At 47.2% G+C, this 24,427-nt stretch overlaps 1 protein-coding gene across 2 annotated transcripts in view; it reads right to left on the bottom strand.

Annotated features, from left to right (window-relative positions):
- LOC142291352 (mitogen-activated protein kinase 14) overlaps positions 1–24,427 on the bottom strand; it is a 139,323-nt gene that overhangs the window by 96,777 nt on the left and 18,119 nt on the right. For both annotated transcript variants that reach the window (XM_075335821.1, XM_075335820.1), the window contains exons 2-5: positions 18,284–18,413; positions 15,936–15,994; positions 11,032–11,143; positions 7,061–7,090 (exon numbers count right to left, since the gene is read on the bottom strand). In XM_075335821.1, coding sequence (XP_075191936.1) covers positions 7,061–7,090; positions 11,032–11,143; positions 15,936–15,994; positions 18,284–18,413 — 331 coding nt within the window. The remainder of the gene's footprint in view (positions 1–7,060; positions 7,091–11,031; positions 11,144–15,935; positions 15,995–18,283; positions 18,414–24,427) is intronic.

Raw genomic sequence — 24,427 nt, 5'->3', positions numbered from 1 at the left:
TCACCCTATTACAGGTGTGCAACTGCTGCCTGCAAGACCTTTCTCCCGAAACTAGCATCTGCCGATGCTTGGGTGTGAACCTGGTAGAACCTAGTAAAGGTGTGCAGGCTAGACCAGGTGGCGGCCTTGCAGACCTGGTCGGCCGACACCTGATGCCTAATCGCCCAAGAGGCTCCCACTGCACGGGTAGAGTGCGCCCTTACCCCCCGCGGCGGAGACTTGTCCCGAACCCGATAGGCCTCTGATATGGCGGAACGGATCCATCTGGCAATTGTGGCTTTGGATGCCGATTCACCCCTCTTGGGACCAGAAGGGAGGACAAACAGACCATCTGACTTACGGAACGGCGCGGTTCTGGAGACGTAAATTCTAAGTGCGCGCACTAGGTCCAGGGTGTGCAAGGACCTCTCTAAGCTGTGAGAGGGGCCAGGACAGAAGGACGTAAGAACGATTTCTTCGTTAAGATGGAACGGGGAGACCACCTTTGGGAGAAAGGCGGGATCTGGCCGGAGAACCGCTTTGTCCTGGTGAAAAATCAAAAAGGGGGCACGACAAGACAGCTGCCAGCTCTGACGTCCTGCGAATAGAAGTGATGGCAACGAGGAACACCACCTTCCAAGACAGGTGAGAAAGGGAAGAATCTCGCAAGGGCTCGAATGGGGGGCCCTGAAGCAACCCTAGGACTAGATTAAGGTCCCACGGCTCTAGAGGCCGACGGTACGGCGGGGCCAGGTGGGCCACTCCCTGGATGAAGGTCTTAACCTGTGAACGAGCGGCCAGTGGCTTCTGAAACAGGATTGATAACGCCGATACCTGGCCCTTTAGTGTTGCGAGCGAGAGACCCGCATCTAGGCCTGACTGCAAGAATGCCAATAGGCAAGGAAGGGAGAAGGCGAGAGGAGAAGAAATATTATGCTCTTCACACCACCTGAAGAAAACCTTCCACGTGCGGTAGTATATTCTTGATGAAGATGGCTTCCTGGCCCTAATCATTGTCTGAATCACTCTTGAAGAAAAACCAGCCTTAGCTAGAACCCAGGATTCAATGGCCAGGCCGTCAAATTTAGGACCTGTGAGTTCTGATGGAAAAGAGGTCCCTGCTGCAGGAGATCTGGACGGTCTGGAAGGCGCCACGGAGCGTCTGCGAGGAGCTGAGTGAGTTCCGCGAACCATGCTCGCCTAGGCCAGTCCGGAGCCACTAGGATGACCGGTATTCCTTCCGCCTTGATCTTCTTGAGGACCCTCGGGATCAGAGGGAGCGGAGGGAAGATGTACGGGAGACTGAACTGGCTCCATGACAGGGTGAGGGCGTCGACTCCTAAAGCCAAGCGGTCGCGGCACCGCGCTACAAATTGCGGAACCTGACGGTTGAACCGGGAGGCCATTAGGTCCACATCCGGAACTCCCCATCTGTCGCAGATCTGGTTGAAGACTTCCCGGTTGAGGGACCATTCTCCGGAGGCGAGGCCTTCCCTGCTGAGGAAGTCCGCCGCCCAATTGTCCACGCCTGGGATGTGTACCGCTGAGATCAGGGAGTGATGACACTCGGCCCAGTGCAAAATCTTCTTGACTTCTCGCATCGCCCCGACACTTCTTGTGCCGCCTTGGTGGTTGATGTACGCCACCGCCGTCGCATTGTTCGACTGGATCCTGACCGGGCAACCATGTACTAGGTGCCGAAACTGCTGCAAGGCTAGCCGGATGGCTCTTATCTCCAAAATGTTGATCTGGAGACAACTCTCCCGCGGTGACCATCGGCCCTGCGCTGTGTGCTGCCGAAACACTGCTCCCCAGCCCTGGAGACTGGCGTCGGTGGTCACTATCTTCCAGTGGAGCGGGAGGAAAGACCTTCCTGACACGATGTTGCGTTGATTGAGCCACCAACGGAGGGAGTGGCGGGTCTCCGGCGAAAGATGAAACCTGCGGTCCAGAGAAAAGGGAGATCTGTCCCACTTCTTCAGCAAGGCCAGCTGGAGGGGCCGGAGGTGGAACTGTGCAAAGGGTACCGCTTCCATCGCCGCCACCATACGACCGAGGACTCGCATGCTGAACCTGATGGAAACTTGGCGCTGACGCCGGAGAGCGCGGAGGCCTCGTTGCAGGGAGGACATCTTCTCCTGTGTGAGGAAAACTCGCCCTTGGATGGTATCGAATACCATGCCTAAGAAGGTGATCCGACGGGCCGGGGTCAGAGAGGACTTCTTCCGATTTATCAGCCACCCTAACCGTGAAAGGGTGTCGATCGTGACCTGAACCCCAAGACGACAGTCCTCGAAAGAAGAACCCTTTATCAACATATCATCCAAGTACGGGATGACCATAACACCCCTGGAATGTAGGACGGACATGGCAGCAGCCATGATCTTCGTAAAGACCCTGGGTGCGGATGCGAGGCCGAAGGGAAGAGCCGTGAACTGGAAGTGATCTTCCGCTATCGCAAAGCGGAGGAACTGTTGGTGAGAGGTGGCTATCGGGACGTGAAGATAGGAGTCTTGAATATCCAGCGATGCCAGGAATTCGCCTACCTCCATGGACGCGATGGACGGACCGGAGGGACTCCATTCGAAACGGCCGAGGCCTCACCGACCTGTTTAGAAGCTTTAGGTCGAGGACGGGACGGACAGAGCCGTCCTTTTTGGGGACCACGAAAAGGTTGGAATAGAACCCCTTGAAACGCTCTGCGGGAGGGACTGGTACCACGACTCCGGCTCGGAGGAGGGAGTCTATGGAGTGAAAGAACGCGCGAGCCCGCGCGGGAGACTCGGGAGGGCGAGATAGGAAAAAACGTCTCGGTGGCTTTGCTTCGAATTCTATTTGGTAGCCTGATGTGATGATCTCTCTGACCCAGGCATCGGCGGTCAGGGGGATCCACACATGCTGGAAACGAGACAGAAGCCCTCCCACAAGTCTGGCGCTGTTGCGCGCCGACCGCGAGTCACTTGGAGGAACGTCGGCGGTAACCGGAAGAGGATCTCGTGGACTGGCGGGGACGTGAATGCCAGGCGGGATTGGTCTTGAATGACGGGGTCTTCCTGTCTCTCGGAGGAGAGTGGCTTTTTCGCGGCTGGGAAGTGGAGTTGAAGCTGCGAAAGGGCCGGAAACGAGCGGTGGGGCGCCGATTCTGGAAGCGCTTGGGGCGCAATTGGGGGAGAGATGTACTCTTTCCTCCCGTTGCATCGGAGATCAACTGGTCCAGCTCATCTCCGAAGAGACGTTCCCCTAGGAAGGGCAGGGAAGTTAGTGACTTCTTAGAGGCCGCATCCGCGTTCCAGGACCGGAGCCAGAGGGCTCGACGGATGGCCACATTGTTGCTGGCGGCCTGGGCCGCGCAACTTGCAGACGCCAGGGCTGCATTGAGCAGGTACTCACCCGCGAGGGAAATCTGCGAGGCGATGGGAACCAGGTCCGGATTGACAGGAATGGCGCGGAGACCGCAGCGTAGCGTGTCCGCCCAGGACATCAGGGCCTTCGCAATCCAAACCGAGGCAAAGGCCGGAGAGAGGGATGTGCCCGCTGCCTCGAAGGCGGAACGGGCCAACCTGTCAATAGTACGGTCCGTAGGGTCCTTGAGAGACGTACCGTTAGTGAGTGGAAGGACTGTGTGAGAAGACAGGCGGGAGATTGGGGGGGGGGGGGGGGGGGGTCGACCACAGGGGAGCCTGCCCAATCCTTTCGAAGACCCTCAGGAAAGGGATAATGCAAATCGATGGACTTACCGCTGGTAAATACCCTGTCCGGCTGTTGCCTGTGGCTGCGCAGTAACTCAGCGAATTCTGGATGTCCGCTGAATGCGCTCTGGGCCCGCTTCACCCGCTTAAACGAGACCTGGGTGCTCTGGGAGGAGACGGGGTCCACCTGTACCTTCAAGGTCTGGTTTACTGCTTCTATCAGGCTATTCAGCATGCGCCGAATATCAGCCGCCTGCTCCGAGTCCTGCAGGGGTGCCGCATCGGAATCATCATCGGAGCAGTCAGAAGCCTCCCTGGAGGACTGACGGTCTGGACCTGGGGATGAAGGTGAAACCTGGGAAGAGGCTGAGGACGAGACCTGGCGGGTCCGTTTCTGCGCAGCAGAGGAGGTCCCAGCAACGGGGCTCACCTGCTCCGGAGGCGATTGCGTCGGGTCTGCGGGAATCAGTCGGGGGGGGGGGGGGGGGTGGGGGGGGGCGGGACGCAGGGCCCTGCAGCATATGGCGCTGTGGAGTCTGCGGTATCAGAAGCGTCGGCCGCGGAGTCCTGCGGAGGCTGCGCGTCTGTAGAACAGACGGAGCATAGTGGGGCGTCCAGACCCTGGGAAAATTTGGACTTGCAGGAGGAGCATGCAAAAAATAGTGCAAAGGGGGCCTGCTTGGGTTGGGTGGGCTTAGCCTTAGGCATGGTGAAAACAAGTACTCTCCCTGGTGGCTGCTAGGAAGGAGACAGGAGAGGGTTAACTCGTCCCTAAACTCAGAGAACGCTACCTAGTGAGGGCTACTCCTTAGGAGCAGAGCTTACCCAGGTCCTGCGTGCTGCCCACCAGTCCAGAGGGGGAGTCCAGGAGTGAGCTGGCCAGAAGAGTCAGAACGCCGGCGCGCTGCAGCCTCAGGGGACCAGAGACAGGCTAAAATGGCGAGGGGACGCTGGAGGAGGCTGGGGGAGGAGCGGCATTCCGGCGCGAAAAACCGGAGGATCCACAGCCCCCACCATCAGCCAGGAGGCAGAGCAGTGGGAGGATACAGAGGGAGACGACCGGCGGCCAATAGCGCTGCAGCGGGGGCGTGGCTAGGACGCAGGAGCGACTAGGCCGAGACCGGGGACTAAATTTATGGAGAGGGCCGGGGGAAAGTGCAGGAGAGGTCGGTCCTACCTGTAATCGGCGGCGCCGGCCCAGCGACGGATGCGGTGCAGGCAGGGCGCCCTGCCTGTGTACAGTGCTACTCGTCCAGGGAGACTCCGGGGGAGAGCGTGCTGAGGCAGGGTAGTGGACATCATGATGGGGGTAGCAGCCCCCTTGCAGGAGAAGGCAGCGTGACAGGGCCTCACCGATTACACACGCTGCGGAGGATCCATCCCTGCTGTACTCCCCTGTACGCCCTTTGGGGTGATACCGCAGGGCGAATCAGGGGTGCCCACAAAACAACCTGCCCACACGCGCACCCCTGGGAGTGGTACCACGGGGATGGACGGGGGAGAGGGCCCGAAATCTCAAGCCCCTGCGACCCTGGGCAGTGGTACCCACAGGGCTGCGGAGGATGAGTGAAGCGAATACCTGCAGAGAAAAAGACGACAGGTATGAGAGTGATGAGCGGCGCCGAAATAAAAGAAAAAACCACAAAAACATACATGGCTGAGGGGGGCCGAGACGGCCCACATCAGCCTCCTACGACACTAAGCTAAAAACTGATCTGAGCCCGCCTCCGGCTCGGGGTGTATACTGCTAGGGAGAAGCTAACTTTTTATGTTTACTTAGTGTCAGCCTCCTAGTGACAGCAGCATAACCCATGGTCCTGTGTCCCCCAATGAAACGATAGAGAAAAGGTAACACTTTATAAAGTCTTTATTTTGGTCAGAAAGGGGGCACAATAATAACAGGGACCTTTCTAGAATGCAGCCCAGGAGCTGCAGAGGGGGAATCTTTTAGGTTTTGGGCGAAATTTCTGCTGACAGGTTCCCTTTAATTACTCCCTGTTTCTGAGCGCAGTATCGCTCTAGGCACAGTATTAAGTGCCTTGCACAGATTGAGCTCTTCCTAGGCTCCGGCACAGAAGCGAGGTCTCCCATACTACCTTGATCCTTAGGGTTGCATTTGACTATTGTATTTTAGGAATAATTTAATAAATATTTTTTTCTTAGAGGATTCAATTGGTGTAACCGTTTTAAACCCCTCTAAGCTATTAATTGTGCTTCAGTCTTTCTAAATCAGGCTGTTTGTGGGTGTGTTGAGAGGGAATACCAGTAACTACCAAGAACATATATTCAGAATTAGCATACATTATCACCTATAGTCATTCCAGTGTTTTGGGGGTGTAGTCATTCCAGTGGTTCGGTTACAGTTTTCCCATCCTGAACATTTCTATGGCATGTCCCCATAAGATGCCATAAATGATCTTAAAATATATCTCTTGCCTTGCTCTATTGGGAATGAAGGGTTGTTTGCAAATGAGTGTCTCTCTTTAGTCTCTTTGCAGTTTAAGTTACAAAAATTGTCACACATATACTTAATGGAAGTTTTGAAAATACCCCAACTATCAAGAAAAGAAATCCAAGACCCATTCTCAAGATCCCAGAGATTCAAGCCACATCAGGGCTTTGGATATTACTAATTGTCTGAGATAGTTAAGAGAACATGTAAGGTCCCATATGCCTTGTAACTTACAAGCAGGGTGATGTGTGGCCTAAAACCCCCTTCCTGACGTGTTCCCGATGTAAATGAGCAGGGGGACTTAGTCCCCAGGGTGTTGCTTCGCCCGGTCTATTTTGTCGTCTTTTCGTGGTATCACGCCCCTGTCGGCGTGATACCATGGATTTACATGAGCGACGTCACTGTCCGTTCCTGGAGATCCCGCGCATGTGTACTTCTCATTCGCACAGCCTTCTTAACCGTGTGTTTCTTTCCGGCTTGAGACAAGCTGTGTGCATGGTTGGAAGGGCAGAAGCCTTCAGATCATGCGCAGTGCGCTTGTGAAGCCGACAAGCTTATACCAGACTAAGAAGGCTGTGCAAATTAGAAGCGCGCATGCGTGGGATCTCCCGGAGCTGACAGCGACGTCGCTCATGTAAGTCCATGGCATCACGCCCACAGGGGCGTGATAGCACGAAAAGAAGACAAACTAGACAGGGCGAAGCAACACCCTGGGGACTAGTCCCTCTGCTCATTTACATCGGGAGCACATAAGTTATAAAACTTTATAAATTCATATTACAATACAGGGATGGGGTAGGAAGGGGGTTTTTAGGCCACACATCACCCTGGTTGTAGGTTACAAGGAATATGGGACCTGACAGGTTCCCTTTAAAAGATCAAGCGGCATTTCTATTTGTTCACATATAGCATTACCAGAAACATTTCAGTGACTACTTACTCTATGGATAATATCAGCTGAGTGAATATACTAAAAAAAAAAAAAAAAAAGAGAAGAAGAGATTATTATGGATCCAATTACTAAAGATGACAAATACACAGACAACTCTTCTGTTAAAGGGCATTTGTCACCCGGTTTTGCCACCTACTCTGAGAGCAGCATAATGTAGGGGCAGAGATCCTGATTCCAGCAGTGTGTCACTTACTGGGCTGCTTATTATAATTTTGATTAAACCACTGATTAATCAGCAGTAGATCATTAGATGACTACTTGGTGTGCTGCCAGGTAATCCAGCATATTCATGAGCTCCGTGTAACTGCTAGTTCTTCAGCAGAGAAAACATTGACTTTATCAATATAACTACCAACAACTCAGGAAGTGACATCGCTGGAATCAGGGTCTCTATTTCTACACTATGCTGCTCTCAGATGGAGGAGCAAAAACATGGTTACAGATTCCCTTTAATAGTGTGTTATAAATAATTGGACATAAAAATGGCACAAAGCGAAGTTGGATGAAAAGCTGCTACAAAATTTTCATTTTATGTTAGATGCAGGTATATTGTGTAATAGCTACATGGGCCAGAATACATGCTCATAAGGGTCCAGGCTCACTTTTTCTTTACTGTTTTAATATTAGTGGATAGAAATAATACTTACATTGAGAAGATACTACATTAATACAGCTAAGCGCACAGCAAAGATTGTATAAAGATAGGAATTAAATTTACACTGTTGACTTAAAGCAACCATTCACCCCCCACATTAATGTGGTTGTTCACTACTTGAAAACCACAAATGCTATCGTAACCTAAATTGAAAAAAGAAAAAAAATATACACCCCCGTTCTCCAGGCCGTTTTTACAGCAATGTCAGGGCTATGTCCGCCATCACTCGCAGGACATTATGTCACGTGAGCACTGCAGCCCACCAGCCACTAAAGAGCTGTGAGCTTCACAACTGCTTCAGACAGAACAGGGCCATCTGAGGAAAGCATAAAAGCTGCAGCTGGTTAACGCACACTTTATATCATTTATATTTGGATATTTCAAACATATACAGGCAGTCTAAAAATAAAAAAAGGAATATTCTATAATTTAGAAAAGGTGGCGATTTAAAACTTTTTTTATTTAAACATTTTACTCACTTTTTTAGTTTCTCCTAACTCATTTTTTTTATCCTTATTCGGTAAATTCTATATTTTACTAAAGACTGATCTTTAATGGATATGGCAAAACCAAAGATGCTGCTTTTCTACAGTGTTAAAGTGAACCTGTCAGCTCCAATACGCATGCAGAACCATGAGCAGTTCTGGGTGCATATTGCTAATCCCTACCTAAGGCTATGTGCACACAGTACGTTTTTCGCGGCGTTTTTGGCCTCAAAACTGCATGACTTTGCTTCCCCGGCAAAGTCTATGAGTTTACATTTTTGTTGTCCGCACACAACTTTTTTTTAAGCTGCGTTTTTGAGCTTTTAAAAAAAAAAAAAAAAAAAAAATGGACATGTCAATTCTTTCCTGCGTTTTTCTGCGTTTTCCCCCCATGCAATACATTGTAAAAACGCAGAGATAAAAAAAATGTAGCAAAACGCAGCCAAAAACGCACCAAATCGCAATAAAAACGCATGCGTTTTTGGCTGCGGGTACGTTTTTAGCGGCCAAAAACGCACAAACTCAGCGGTAAAAAAACGCAGCGTGTGCACATAGCCTGACTGTCCCTGTATAGACTAGCATAGATAAAGAGATCTTTAGAAAAAGTATTTCTAAGCCTACATGCGCACGCTGCGTTTTTTGCTGCGTTTTTGGCTGCAGTTTTGTCAGAACTTTCTAACATTTGACTTCACAGCAAAGTCTATGAGAAGTCAGATTTGCTGTGCGCACATTGCAGTTTGTCAGCGTTTTGTCAAAAGTTTGTGACAAAAAAAAGGCAGCATGTTCATTCTTCCTGCGTTTTTGTCAACACTTGTCACAAAAATGCATGTTGTGAAAACCACACAAAAAACGCACTGAAAACGCAGCAAAAACGCACCTACCAGAAATTTCTTGAGAAATGGTTGTAACCTTTCTGCAGGCATTTCCCAGCAAAACCTATGGGAAAAAAAAAAAAAAAAAAATAGCTGTGCGCACACTGCGTTTTTTTCTCAAGAACATTCTTTCTGCAGAATTTCTTGAGAAAATTTCTTGATAAAATGTGCATGTCACTTCTATTCCGCAGGTAGCTGCGTTTTTTGCTATAGATAAATGGTAAAAACCGCGGGGACCAACTTGCGGAAAACCCACGGCAAAACCGTGGTATAAACACGGGTGCGGTTTACTGCGTTTTTTACCACGGGTGCGGGATTCTTTCAGGGGGTCCGTTTTTTTCTCAAGAAAAATGCACTTTCTAGTGCGTACATAGCCTTACAAGCATTTTTTGTGACATTTCCAGGCTCTCTGACAACATGCAGTTTTGGCTGCAGTTTGTGAACACAAAAAGATGTAGCGTGCGCATGTAGCCTAAAGATTTTTTTTATCATATGCTAATGAGCGAAGGCAATAGACCCAAGAGCGTTACTTCACCTTGCTAGTCGGCCCCATTAGCATATTAGTACGCCCCTGTGGGTGTGTTAACATGGCTAATGAATACGCAGCATCAGAGGACTATTTCAATGTAAAGCCAGGATGCGTACACTCTGCTTCATAATGCGCAGGACTGAAACTCCGGGGTCATGTACACTGAGCCGAAATCCAGCATCGGGCAGCAATAGCAGCGAGAGGTGAGCGAGATCATCCTCTGATACTGCGCATTCATTAGTATGATAGCACGCCCACAGGGGCTTGCTAACATGCTAATGGGATCGACTAGCAAAGGAAGCAACGCCCTTGGGACCAGTCCCTGCACTCATTAGCATACGATAGAAGATCTTTAGAAATACTTTCTCTAAAAGATATGTTCATCTATGCTACTGTATACAGGCACAGTTAGGCAGGGATTACTAATATGCACCCAGAACTGCCCGTGGTTCTGGGTGCATATTGGACCTGAGCCATTCCCTTGAAATATGCAGTATAAGTGACCTGCCAATATGTTTCCCAAGGTCAGCATGGATACAGTAATAAAACAGAATTTGACAGTTTCTGATACCAATAATGTTTTCAGATTTTACATGAAGTGAATCGAGTGGTAGTTTTTTGAATGCAGAGTTGACGTTTCTATTAATACCATTTTGGATTAAGTAGGAGATCTTGTTCACATTGCATTTTTTTTGCGTAAATATCCAGAGTAAAAAAAAATCTGGGGCTTTTTTATTCCAGATTTTACTGTAAATTTAATATTTTTAATAAATTTAATATTTTTATTAGACTGAATGCATCAATAACAAATGCTTAATTATTTCTATATTTAAAGGGGGGATAAAGTGTGGAGATTTGAAATGTTATATCTGTTCTATATTTTTTAGTCCCCTTCGGAGACTTGAACCAACAGTTGGCCGATCGCTGGTTTTATATTCTGCAATACTGAGCCTGCATCATAAATGGGGAACCAACACAGGATGTATCACTATGTCCAATGTTGTAATAAGAATAATAAGAAGGCTAAAGGTCTAGCCGAAAACGCGTTCTTTTTGTCTGTACAGTGCTTCTATGGATTAAATCCTAAAGATTACTGCAAGTTTTGGAGTGCTGGTCTTATGTTCATTTATGTCCAATGTTGGAAAGGGATTAAAAGGGAGGATGTGACCCCTCATTGGAGCACCAATTGCATTAAGACATTTAACAGCTCTGCCACATGCCACTCTCTAAACGTTTAACATGCTGTGATAGGAAAGATGAAGCTTTATGAAATCTAGATGCAAGATATACATGTGTAATCTCAAGCTAAATCTGTAATATGGTACAAAAAAAGAAGATGTGGAACACCAACAATGTGACTAAACAAGTTTTGCCTACAACTGCAAGTCTATCACATCCCACAGAAGGGTATAGAGTACCTTCAATCCTCGTAAGATCTGGTAGATCAAGAATTGAACATGATCATCAGTCAGTTTCTGACATTTCACTATATTATTAAGGTCAGCTCCCATTAGATGTGTCACCAGATACCTAAAAAGAAAAAAAAAAGAAAAAACAAAACTTTTTTTTTACATAAATGCTAAAGAATGGATAAGAAATGTTCATTGACAGTTGAGAATTAAAGGGATTTATCCAGTAAATTGTCCAAAATGGCCACCACCACATATTTCAAGCTGCCGCCTGTGCTAGGCACACATTGGGTCGGGTTGCCAGGTTTATAACTGGACACAGAACAGGAGCCGTGGTGAAGCTCCATGTTAGAGAAGGCTTATTTTTCCTCATGTCTGTCCTGCTGTGTCCAGCTGTAATCTCATTCCAGTCAGTGAGCCAGACATTTTTGCAGGTAATAAAGAAAGTCCTGAGCAATTAAGCAGGACTGAAGCAGGAGAAAAGCAAGCCTGTGCAGCTCATTCATCCATGGAGTATTTTGTAAAGTTGTACACCCTCTAGGCCAGGGGTGGGCAATTAATTTTTCCATGTGGCCGCATAAGAAATTGGGATGGTTTTAGAGGGCCGGACTAATGTAATCAACTCGGTTCTACATCATTATATATATATATATATATATATATATATATTATAATTATTACACACACGATCCCGGACTACTATAACTAACTTGGTTCTACATCTTTTTTATTTATATATATTATATATATATATATATATATATATATATATATATATATATATATATATATATATATATATATATATATATATATATATATATATATATATATATATATATATATATATATATATATATATATATATATATATATATATATATATATATATATATATATAATGATGTAGAGCCGAGTTGATTACATTAGTCCTCTAAAACCATCCCAATTTCTTATGCGGCCCCATGGAAAAATTGCCCAACCCTGGCCTAGAGGGTGTACAACTTTACAAAATACTCCATGGATGAATGAGCTGCACAGGCTTGCTAATATATATATATATATATATATATATATATATTTATTATATATTATATTATATATTATATTATATTACTAGGCCTCCTACATACACACACACAGCCAGGCCTCCTATACACATGCATACACACACACAAACACAAACACACACACAGCCAGGCCTCCTATACACATGCATATATATACACACACACACACACACACACACACACACACACAGCCAGGCCTCCTATACACATGCGCACACACGCAGAGCCAGGCCTCCTATACATATGCATATACACACACACACACACACACACAGCCAGCCAGGCCTCCTATACACATGCATATACACACACACACACACACACACACACACAGCCAGGCCTCCTATACACATGCATATACACACACACACACACACACGCATATACACACACACACAGCCAGGCCTCCTATACACACGCATATACACACACACAGCCAGGCCTCCCATACACATGCATATACACACACACACACACACAGCCAGGCCTCCTAAACACATGCATACACACACACACAGCCAGGCCTCCTATACACATGCATATACACACACACACACACACACACACACAGCCAGGCCTCCTATACACACGCATATACACCCACACACACACAGCCAGGCCTCCTAAACACATGCATACACACACACACAGCCAGGCCTCCTATACACATGCATATATATACACACACACACACACACACACACACACACAGAGCCAGGCCTCCTATACATATGCATATACACACACACACACACACACACACACACACACACACACACACACAGCCAGCCAGGCCTCCTATACACATGCATATACACACACACACACACACACACACACACACACACACAGCCAGGCCTCCTATACACACGCATACACACACACACAGCCAGGCCTCCTATACACATGCATATACACACACACACGCACACACACACACACACACACACAGCCAGGCCTCCTATACACACGCATACACACACACACAGCCAGGCCTCCCATACACATGCATATACACACACACACACACACACACACACACACACACACAGCCAGGCCTCCTAAACACATGCATACACACACACACAGCCAGGCCTCCTATACACATGCATATACACACACACACACACACACACACACACACACACACACACACACACACAGCCAGGCCTCCTATACACATGCATACACACACAGCCAGGCCTCCTATACACATGCATACACACACACAGCCAGGCCTCCTATACACATGCATATACACACACACACACAGCCAGGCCTCCTATACATATGCATACACACACAGCCAGGCCTCCTATACACATGCATACACACACACACACACACACACACACACACACACACACACAGCCAGGCCTCCTATACACATGCATATACACACACACACAGCCAGGCCTCCTATACACACACATAGCCAGGCCTCCTATACACATGCATACACACACACACACAGCCAGGCCTCCTATACACATGGATACACACACACACACACACACACACACACACACACACACGTATGTATATTTACCTTCAAAAAAAAGCGTCTGTACATGCAGTGGAGCCGGCCTCAGCGGAGAGCAGAAACAGTGCAGGAAGTCAGGAATCAGCTTCTTTGAAGTGAAGCTCCGGCCCCGCCCCCAGGTCTGCTCCGTGTGAGAGGCTGAATGCAGCTTCCGTAGAGCAGTGTGTGTGCAGCTGCCGGCCTCCTGTCATTGCAGACAGGGAGCTTCAGGGCCGGAGCGGCCGCACACACCAATGGGACAGATAGTCGGGCGGCCCGAAACTACTGCTCATAGACCGGTCCAGGGGGCAATTGCCCCCCTGCGTCAATGACCAGTCCGCCCCTGTATCACTACACCCCAAATATTTGTCAACAGTTACACCCCCCCCCCCCCCATTGTCCCCGCAGGTTACTAGTAACCACTCACCTCTCCCTTCTTGCTGTCCCTCCTCAGGCACCTCCGTATGTGCCCCCCGCTGAGCTGCTTCTCTTTTACATGCACAGGCTGTGCCGATGCTTGTTTTCCTAGATGCCCCCGCCGCTGCTTCTCTCCGTGCGGCCCCGGCTGCGGCAGCTTCTTCTCCTGCCGGGCGGGAACTTTTCAAATGACACACGCGCGCCGTACTGACGACATCAGGGCGCGCGTGTGTCACACAGAGCATCTGCCGGGCAGGGAACAGAGGACAGATTCCTGCGTTCCGCTGCCTGCACTGTACGGCACTGCAGGATCTGTCCTCTGTTCCCTGCCCGGAACGCAGCGTGTGATGACGGCGATCTGACCAGGGACCTCCCCGGAGCCTGGAGCTCCAGACAAGAGGTCAGATTGCTCTCATCAGTGACTGGCCAGCAAGGACGCCCTGAACCAGGCGGGCCGGTCACAAAGAGTAGGCGGGCCGCCCCTTGCCCAGGTCTGCTCTAGGCTCACTGGGTAAGTCACTTATACCCCTTCACAATGCGCTCCTCAAACTACAGTAACTTGCTCTAAGATGGCTCAGAGAGAATAGTCTTGAGCAATGTTTCTTCAGGCACCCCGTCCTAATGTGTACCTAGGACATGTTGCAGAACGAAATCTGTAATGGAAGCAATTTTGGACAACTTCTCTGAAGCCCTCATTAACGGTCCGCTGTGAAGAATCTGCTTTGGTCACATCAATGGCAAGCTGGACCACTTTATCTATACTTTGGCTGTGACAGAGAATGAGGTTGGCCTGGCTACTGAAATAAGGAGACAACTAGCCCTCTTACCACATTGTGATACAGTAAATGCTCACGTGTGTCTAACACAAACTGTAAAGGGAAATTTATGGCCAAAGCTTACAGATGAAAATCGAAGCAACTTACAAGTTTATATCATGTTACATAACTTACTAATTTACATGCACTTCATTTGATTTCTTTTTAGCTGGACAGCACATTATGGGTGGATGCATTAAAGGGAATCTGTCACCAAGTTTGTACCACCTAATCTGAAAGCAGCATAATGTAGGGGAGAGATTCTAATTCCAGCGATGAGTCAATTACTGAGCTGCTAAGTGTAGTTTTGATAAAAATAACTGCTTAAATCAGCAGATCATCATAAGCCTGGGGCCACACGGGTATTACTGCGATCCCCTCACATAACACTCGGCTCACGCTGACAGGACAGCAGGAGCTGAGTGTCATGCGAGTGTGCCTGCGACTGAGGAGGTCCGATCGTGCAAGCGGACCTGAGCTGCGCGGCGGGGGGGGGGGGGGGGCGGCGCGGAGGAGGGGAGGACCGGCGCTGCGAAGTGGAGGGAGGGAATTAGCTCTCTTTCTCTCCTCCGTTGCCGGCTATTGCCATTCTCGCCCTGCACTCGCAGTACACCGGTGTACAGCAAGTGCAGTGCGATTTTTCTCTCGCCCCATAGACTTGAATGGGTGCGAGAGAAACAAAGATCGCATTACAATCACAGCATGCTGCGACTGTTTTTTCGGTCCGATTAGGGCTGAGAAAATCGCTCATGTGCGCTGACACATAGGCTAATATTGGTCCGAGTGCAATGCAATGTTTTATCGCACTCCACTTGCACCGATTTTCATGCTGTGTGTCTTAGGCCATAGAGGACTACTTGGCCTGCTGCCATATAGTCCAGCATATTCATGAGCTCTGTATTAACTGCTAGATCTGCAGCAGAGAAAAGAATGATTTCATCAAAATGACAGCAAACAGCTCAGTAAGTGAGGCATCGCTGGAATCAGAGTCTCAGTCTCCACATTACACTGCTCTCAGATGGGGGAGAAAAAAAAAACCTAGTGACAGATTCCCTTTAATCAAATTATACATAGCAGCCATGTACTTACACATCATTGAATTCCTCAAATGACTTTGATGGGGTAAAAACATCTAAGAGTCCGATAACCTGTTGGGAAAAGAAAAGAAAAAAAAAAGAAAACATACTAAATTAACCTCGAAAGAAGGTATACAAGATGTTCCGGCCTACTACAAAAGCTGTGTAATGTGTGAAAGAGGATTTCTGTATGTCAGAAGAAAAAAAAACTGAAGTCTATGACCTCAAGGTGACTAAAAAAAATAAAAAAATGAACAACAGTTACGGCAAAAACTGCATTAAAATTGCAACAAGACATCAAATGCAAGTTACAATTATTGCAAATGTTCAGTTATGGCAAGTCACAAGTTCAGCCGTGCAAGGCCAGCCGCGGGCGGTCTCTTTATCGCAGGTTCCGAAGCCTGAGGGTGGGTGTCTTTGCCTAGGAGCCATGGCCGATAGCCGTGCAAGGCCAGCTGCGGGCGGTCTCTTTATCGCAGGTTCCTGAAGCCTGAGGGTGGGTGTCTTTGCCTAGGATCCCAAGCCTAATATTGGGTATCTTTTGTTGGTTCCCAAGCCATAATATTCAGTCTAAATAAGCAGTCACTGAGCCATAGGTCCCAAAAAAGGAGTATGCTACGGATCACGGCGCAAAACGTGTGATTTTTGGACAAACCTATGATTTTTTTTTTTAACCCCTTAGATAAAAGTATACCTATACATTTTTGGTTTCTACGAACTCGTACCAACCTGAGCCATAACAGACACATCGGAATTACCATATAGTTAAAACTTAATAAACTATCCCAAAAGCAATTGCACTTTTTTTGCAATTTTTTTTGCACTTAGTATTTTTTTTGCCATTTTCCAGTACACTAAAATGGTAAAACTTGTGGTTTAATTTAAAAGTACAACAAATCCCACAAGAAATAAATTTAATTTTTTTTTTACAAGATTGACAGGAAAGGAAAAAAAAAAAAAAGTACGGCTTTCTGAAGGGGAGCAAAAAGAGACCCCACGGAAAAATGGAAAATCACCCAGGAGTGAAGTGGTTAGCCTTTTTTACTCTGATCACTTGTATAAAAGGCTTGCCATAGCTTGATGACTGAGGTCGTCCTGATGACCTCTGGTTGCCATGGCAAAATCTGGGCCTTTGTGATGACGTTGCAGGGGTGCACATCAGATGGAAGAGGAAGAGCACACCGTCTCCCAGACTCCTATATGTGGTGATCGATATCGATTGCGACATTTAAGGGCAGTGCAGGCACCCCTCCACGGTGTGAGAGCCGGGGCTTAACTGTCCCATAAAGCGAGGTCCCAGCGAGCGACAATTGCACGTGCACAGCTCCTGTGTAGGTGCGATCACCACCAAAGGTTGGGAAGTCACTACAAAATAGGATGCACCAGTACGTCCAAGGTTGGGAAAATGTTTTAAGCATAAATTGTTTGTATCCCCCCCCCCAATAGTTGCTATAAACTGCAGTAAAACTACAGCCCACAAAAAGTAAGCGTGCCCCATACAAGAATGAAAGAAAAAAAAAATGTAAGGTGATGTGTGATCACCAAAATGTAGATTAGGCGGTCCCAAAGCTTTGTTATATACTTTAAATTCCAGGTGGTGCCATATTTTCCAATATGTAATGCATGTAAATTACAGATATTATACATTTTGTCAATGGTCTGTAATGATGCGACAAACCCTTTTCATTCAAATTGGAGTTCTAATTTGCTCTCCCTTATTAATTAGAAGAACTGAGCACACCTCAATTATCCACTTCTCTGACCCAGTTCTATATCTGCCAGCTATCTAGCAACCTGAACTGGTAGCAAGGCATATACTAAGTGGCTGAATGACAACCAGGGCCTGTAACTTGACACTTGGACAGAGGTGGAGGAGTCTTATTTCTCCTCTGTGGGGAGTACTACAGGCTTCTTGATCAAGGTAAAACATTACATTTTAGCCTTTTCATTCTTTTTCCAAGGCCCACAATTTTTATTTTTCTGCTGACTGGTTTGGAGGGATTGTTTTTGCGGTACAAGCTGTAGTTTTGAATAGCTCCATTTTATTATACAAAGTACAGGAAACTAAAAATTCCAAGCTGGCTGAAATGGTGAAAAAAAAACGGCAATACTACTAATTTTTTCCTTTTAAGGGAGTAATTATAGGGCGCTAAATGTCCTATATACTTGACTGTGTTGCCTAGGCTACATTATTTTATTTTCTGTTTGTTGGAAAGATACAAAAAATAAAATAATGATGTGTGATCATGCTTGTAGTGACACCTTTCCAACTAAACTCACCAAGGTACTGTACAGAATAGATTTTGTACAAAGCATCCATGAATTGAAACGTGATTCACAAAATATGGGAAAAATACTCACATTCTCATGCTTCATATGCTTTAGCAGACGAAGTTCTCTGTAGGTGCGCTTAGCATGGATGATAGACTGAAATGGCCGGGAGAGCTTTTTAACAGCAACACGTTGTTCAGTCTTTGTATCATAGGCTGAGCTAAATGGGGAAAAAAAAAATAAAATATGTTTAGCATAGTTGTCTTAAGAGGGTCAAAAGACAGTATTCTTTACTTCTCATTTGGTTTAGTATGTACAGAGACTTTCCTCATAAGATTACACAGATTTCTACTAAAGATATTCACTAATCCTAAACATTTCTGTCTACTGTCCAGTGTATAGTAAACATATTGGTGGCTTTGACTGTAGGGATGAGCGAACCTGAATTGTAAAGTTTGGGATTCCACCGAACACCGGGTGTCCAGGGCTCGGACTCGAAGGGCTCATGCGCACATAGCTGCAGAATATTCTGCAGCGATTTGACAGCACATGTGCGCGTCTAATCGCTGCAGAAACACTGCATAATGGATGCAGTTTTTTTGTACAAAAAAAAGCAGATTTCATGCGCTCTGGCTGCTTCCCCCACCATAGACAGAGTGGGAGCTGCATCCAAAGCGCACGGAATAATTGACATGTTCATTTTATAAACGCACAGATTTGGGTCAAAATTTTAGCACCCAAATCGCTGCGTTCATAAAAGCATCATGCGCACGTCTCATGCACAATCTACATAGATTCTGCAGGGGACGCATTCATTTACGCTGCAGTGCTATACGCAGCGTAAATGCATGTGAGTACACAACGTGCGCACATAGCCCTAACACGGACAAAAAAAAAAAAAGAAAAAACAAAAAACACTATCAGAGTTCAAGTAATATTCATCTGTTAATAAAGTTTGTTGGAAGGCTGCATCGTAGCAGTGAATTGAAAGCTGGCACGAAGCCCAGGGGTTAGAAACGGAGAGGTGTCTATCAGACACACACAATAATAACCTGGTGAGCATAGACAAAAAAAAAAGAGAAAAGGAGAAAAAAAAAAGTTGTTTTTTTGTTGCTCTTTTTTAAAATAAAGACTGTTTTGTTGTTACTTTGAGGTGTCTGATTCAACCTACACAATAACAATTGCATTTTTTTATGCATTTTCCCCCTTATTTGATGCATTTTTGGTGCTGATTTGAAGCAGTTTTGATGCTGCATTTAAAGGGAACCTGTCACTGGTTTTTCGGCATATTAGTTGTGGCCACCACCACCGGGCTCCTATATACAGAATTCTAACATGCTGTACATAAGAGCCCAGGCCGCTGTGTAGAACATCCAAAACACTTTAGAATACTCACCTAGAAGGTGGCTCCGATGTACAATAGTCGGATGGGCGTCTCCTTTCTCCGGGACAGGCATTGAGGTCCTGCTCAGGGCAGATCAAAGTATTTTAGTGCACCTGCACATGACCTCAATGCCGGCTAGTGTGTATGATGTAGACGAGTCATGCACCGCAGCTTCAGAATAAGGAAGAACTAGATGGCGAAAAGGAGAGGCTCCGGTCCCGAAGAACGGAGACACCGATCCGACTGTTGTGCACCGGAGCGACCCTTAAGTGTTTTTTTATGTTCTACACAGCGGCCTGAGCTCTTATATACAGCATGTTAGAATGCCGTATATAAGAGCCCAGTGGTGGTGACCACAGCCTTTAGGTCAAAAACGTGGTGACAGGTTTCCTTTAAAGAAATTGGGTTGTCTTTCAGGCTCTACATAGCTTATCGAGAGAAAAAAAAATGCACCAGAAGTGCACAGTTCAACTGCATCTTAAGCTGTACAGTTTATCAAATCATATTCATAATTATTCCTACTATAGGAAACGAGAATGTGTGTAAGAACAAAAAAAAAATGTAAAAATAAATAAATTCACGCTTAAGAATTTTTTTATTTTTTTTTACATTTTATCCCCTTCTTGTAAGTAATATCTTACAATTAGTACCATATAGTAATTTTGACCAACATCCTGTAGTAATGCGCCCCATCCTCGTCCCCATCCTGTAGTAATGCGCCCCATCCTCGTCCCCATCCTGTAGTAATGCGCCCCATCCTCGTCCCCATCCTGTGGTAATGCGCCCCATCCTCGTCCCCATCCTGTAGTAATGCGCCCCATCCTCGTCCCCATCCTGTAGTAATGCGCCCCATCTTCGTCCCCATCCTGTAGTAATGCGCCCCATCTTAGTCCCCATCCTGTAGTAATGCGCCCCATCTTAGTCCCCATCCTGTAGTAATGCGCCCCATCCTCGTCCCCATCCTGTAGTAATGCGCCCCATCCTCGTCCCCATCCTGTGGTAATGCGCCCCATCCTAGTCCCCATCCTGTAGTAATGCGCCCCATCTTCGTCCCCATCCTGTAGTAATGCGCCCCATCCTCGTCCCCATCCTGTGGTAATGCGCCCCATCCTCGTCCCCATCCTGTGGTAATGCGCCCCATCTTCGTCCCCATCCTGTAGTAATGCACCCCATCTTCGTCCCCATCCTGTAGTAATGCACCCCATCCTCGTCCCCATCCTGTGGTAATGCGCCCCATCCTCGTCCCCATCCTGTAGTAATGCGCCCCATCCTCGTCCCCATCCTGTAGTAATGTGCCCCATGCTCGTCCCCATCCTGTAGTAATGCGCCCCATCCTCGTCCCCATCCTGTGGTAATGCGCCCCATCTTCGTCCCCATCCTGTAGTAATGCGCCCCATCCTGTAGTAATGCGCCCCATTCTCGTCCCCATCCTGTAGCAAGTTCTGGGTGCATATTAGTGATTCCTGCCTAGCAGTCCCTGTATAAACTAGCATAAATAAACAGATCTTTTGAAAAAGTATTTCTAAATATCGTATATTATATGCTAATGAACACAGGGACTAGTCCTGAGGGCGTTTGTTTCCTTAGCTAGTTGGCCCACATAGCATGGTAGCACACCCCTGTGGGCGTACTAACATGCTAATGAATGTGCAGCGACGCGTATATACCTCACTCTTCATGGCGGCCGGCGGAGGATGGATGCGCTCTGCGTATGATCTTGAGTACCCGGACGTCCGATCATGCGCACTAAAAATGATGCCAGGTGTAAGCTTCCCGGCTTCAGTGAGGTACAGTGCGCATGACAAAGTGCTGATGACTCCGGATCATGAGCAGAGCGCATCCATCCTCCACCGGCCGTCATGAACAGTGAGATATGTGCGGCGTAGATGCGCATTTATCAGCAAGTTAGTACAACCACGGGGGCTTGCTACCATGTTATGTGAGCCGACTAGCTAAGGGAACAAATGCGCTCGAGACTAGTCCCCTCGCTCATTAGCATATAATATACGATCTTTAGAAATACTTTTTCTAAAATAAGAATTATTCTTACCGATAATTCGGTTTCTAGGACCTTCCACGACAGCATAGGAGAATTACCTGCTGTCGTGGAAGGGACTAGAGAAATAAGAATTATTCTTACCGATAATTCGGTTTCTAGGACCTTCCACGACAGCAGGTAATTCTCCTATGCTGTCGTGGAAGGGACTAGAGAAAATCTGTTTATTTATGCTAGTGTATACAGGGACTGCTAGGCAGGAATCACTAATATGTACCCAAAACTGCTTGTGATTCTGAGTGCATATTGCACCAGACAGGTTCCCTTTAAACAAGCTGTATACTGACTACTTTACATTGTATTAATTTGGTGTGCCCGCTATATAACTCAGCCCATAGACATGTCTAAACTACTGGCAAAAAAGTGAGTACACCCCTAAATGAAAGTGGCCAAAATATCAATATTGTGTGTGGACACCATCATTTTCAAGCCATGCTTTAACTCCCTTGGGCATGGAGTTCACTAGAGCTTCACAGGAGCCACTGAAATCCTCTTCCATCCTCCATGACGACATCACTGAGCTGGTAGATGTTAGAGACCTTGCGCTACTCAACTTTCCATTTGAGGATGCTCCTCAGATGCGCAAAAGAGTTTAGGTCTAGAGACATGGTTGGCTAGTCCAACAACTTTATTCTCATTATCAAGGCAGTGGTTGTCTTTGAGGTGTTTCGGATCATTATGTTGTAATAATGCCGTCACAGTACATGTATTAATTCATAGTTCCCTCAATGAACTTTAGCTCCCCATAGCCAGCAGCATTCATGCAGCCTCAAACTATTACATTCCCAAACCATGTGTTACTGTAGGCAAAACACACTTGTCTTTGAACTCCTCACCTCGTTGCTGCCACACATGCTTGACACCATCTGAACTAAATATGTTTATCTTGGTCTCATCGGACCACAGGACATGGTTCCAGTAATTCATGTCTTTAGTCCGCTTGTCTTCAGCAAACTTGTTTGCGGGCTTTCCTGTGTATCATCTTTAGAAGAGTCTTCCTTCTGGGATGACAGCCATGCAGACCAATTTGATGCAGTGTGCAGCATATGGTCTGAGCACTGACATGCTGCCCTGCCCCACCCTTTTAACCTCTGCTGCAATGCTGGCAGCACTCACTTCTATTTTGAAAAGACAACCTGTGTATATGTCGCTAAGCATGTGAACTCAACTATTTTGCTTTAGCATGGTGAGGCCTGTTGAGTGGAACCTGTCTTGTTAAACTGCTGTATGGTCTTGGCCACAGTGCTACAGCTCAGTTTTAGGGTGTTGGCAATCTGCTGTGAGACTCATGTGGGATTAGTGGATGAGGGCAGGTATATCTCACCCCGGTATCGGTCCTATGTAACTTAGCCTGGCCAGGATCACCTGGCTACTAATGGATTAATGGGAGGTGAAGGACTGAGGTAAAAGGAATCTGGGAAGTTGGGGGAGGGTCTCCATCTGGGAACACAGTAAGCCTGTCTGTGTAGGAGACACTTGTGAGGAGCAGTGCCTGATGTTTGCATGGTTTAGCTGGAAGGGAGAAGCCCTCCAGTTGGTAGTTAGGATATCACCGTGTATAGTTAGTGCCGGACAGGCAAGGATTTATTTTGTTGGTGTTTTTTTTCCTTTTGTTTATGCTTCACTGCAATAAACCTGACCAAGCGTCAGTTACACCTTGAATTCGGCTGTCTGCCTGAGGTGAATACGTGCCCTTTGAACCCAGCAAAGGCGATCCCAGAGCGTGTTATCACACTGCTTATAGCCTAGGTCATCTTTATGCGGAGCTTACATTAATATTTTTTCTTTTAGATAGAGAATTCTTTGCTACGTCGTTCCACGTTGAACTTCTGACGCACCCACGGGGTCGGAGGTTACTCGTCACTGGGCCGCGATTATTCTCTTGTGTCGCCGTGGTTGCCTTGCCCGGTTCCGTGACCTCGTTTGTGTCAATGGGGGATGATGGGAGTAGTTGTTCGTGATGCCACCTGTGGTGTGCGGCCAGTATTAGCCACCACTGCGGGAAGTATCCATCTCTTCTGGGGTGGATGGTAATGCAGCTCAGATGTTGCAGCTCTCCATAGGCAGAGTTAGGCCCCTGGAAGGATGATGGTAGTAGTAGTCGCCTATGGCGAAGGGGCGCGAGGTTGCGAACGCCAGCAGTGATGGGATGACAGAGGATAAAGTTTAAGGTCTTTACTCACTGTAAAGTAGTCTCCCCTGAAGCGCCGGTCCCCGCTGTGATGGGCCCAGATAGGTCAGAACCGATGCTGTGGATTGTGAGCCCTTCCTCCTTGCGGTGTGTTTGATGGATACCTGTAACTTGTAGTCCTACAGAGACCCATGTCCTGGGTTTTGTTCCCGTCCCGTATAGCAGGCAGCGAGAGTTCGTTATGGGCTGGATCGTGATCACAACTGCTGGCTAAATGTGCTGATTTGACACGGGTGCTTGTGGTGGGCCAGGAGACGTGGGCGGGCTTTGCACGTTGTGACATCGCAAGCCGATACTGCGATGTCGCACGCGATAGTCCCCGCCCCCGTCGCAGGTACGATATCGTGTGATAGCTGGCGTAGCGAAAATAAGAATTATTCTTACCGATAATTCGGTTTCTAGGACCTTCCACGACAGCATAGGAGGTTGTCTCTCCACGCCCTAATTGGGACAGGAAGTTCAAGAGGTTTAAAAGGACCCTCCCACCTCCCACAGCCAGTGTCTTACAAAGAATCCATAGCATATGAGAAGTACTACACATTCAGGAATATATGAATACATAGGGGAGGGAATTACCTGCTGTCGTGGAAGGTCCTAGAAACC

Source organism: Anomaloglossus baeobatrachus, chromosome 2, assembly GCF_048569485.1.
Source record: "Anomaloglossus baeobatrachus isolate aAnoBae1 chromosome 2, aAnoBae1.hap1, whole genome shotgun sequence".
In the NCBI taxonomy this organism is placed as follows: domain Eukaryota; kingdom Metazoa; phylum Chordata; class Amphibia; order Anura; family Aromobatidae; genus Anomaloglossus; species Anomaloglossus baeobatrachus.
The sequence above is the reverse complement of the archived record's forward strand: the minus strand, read 5'-3'. Positions and strand labels throughout refer to the sequence as shown.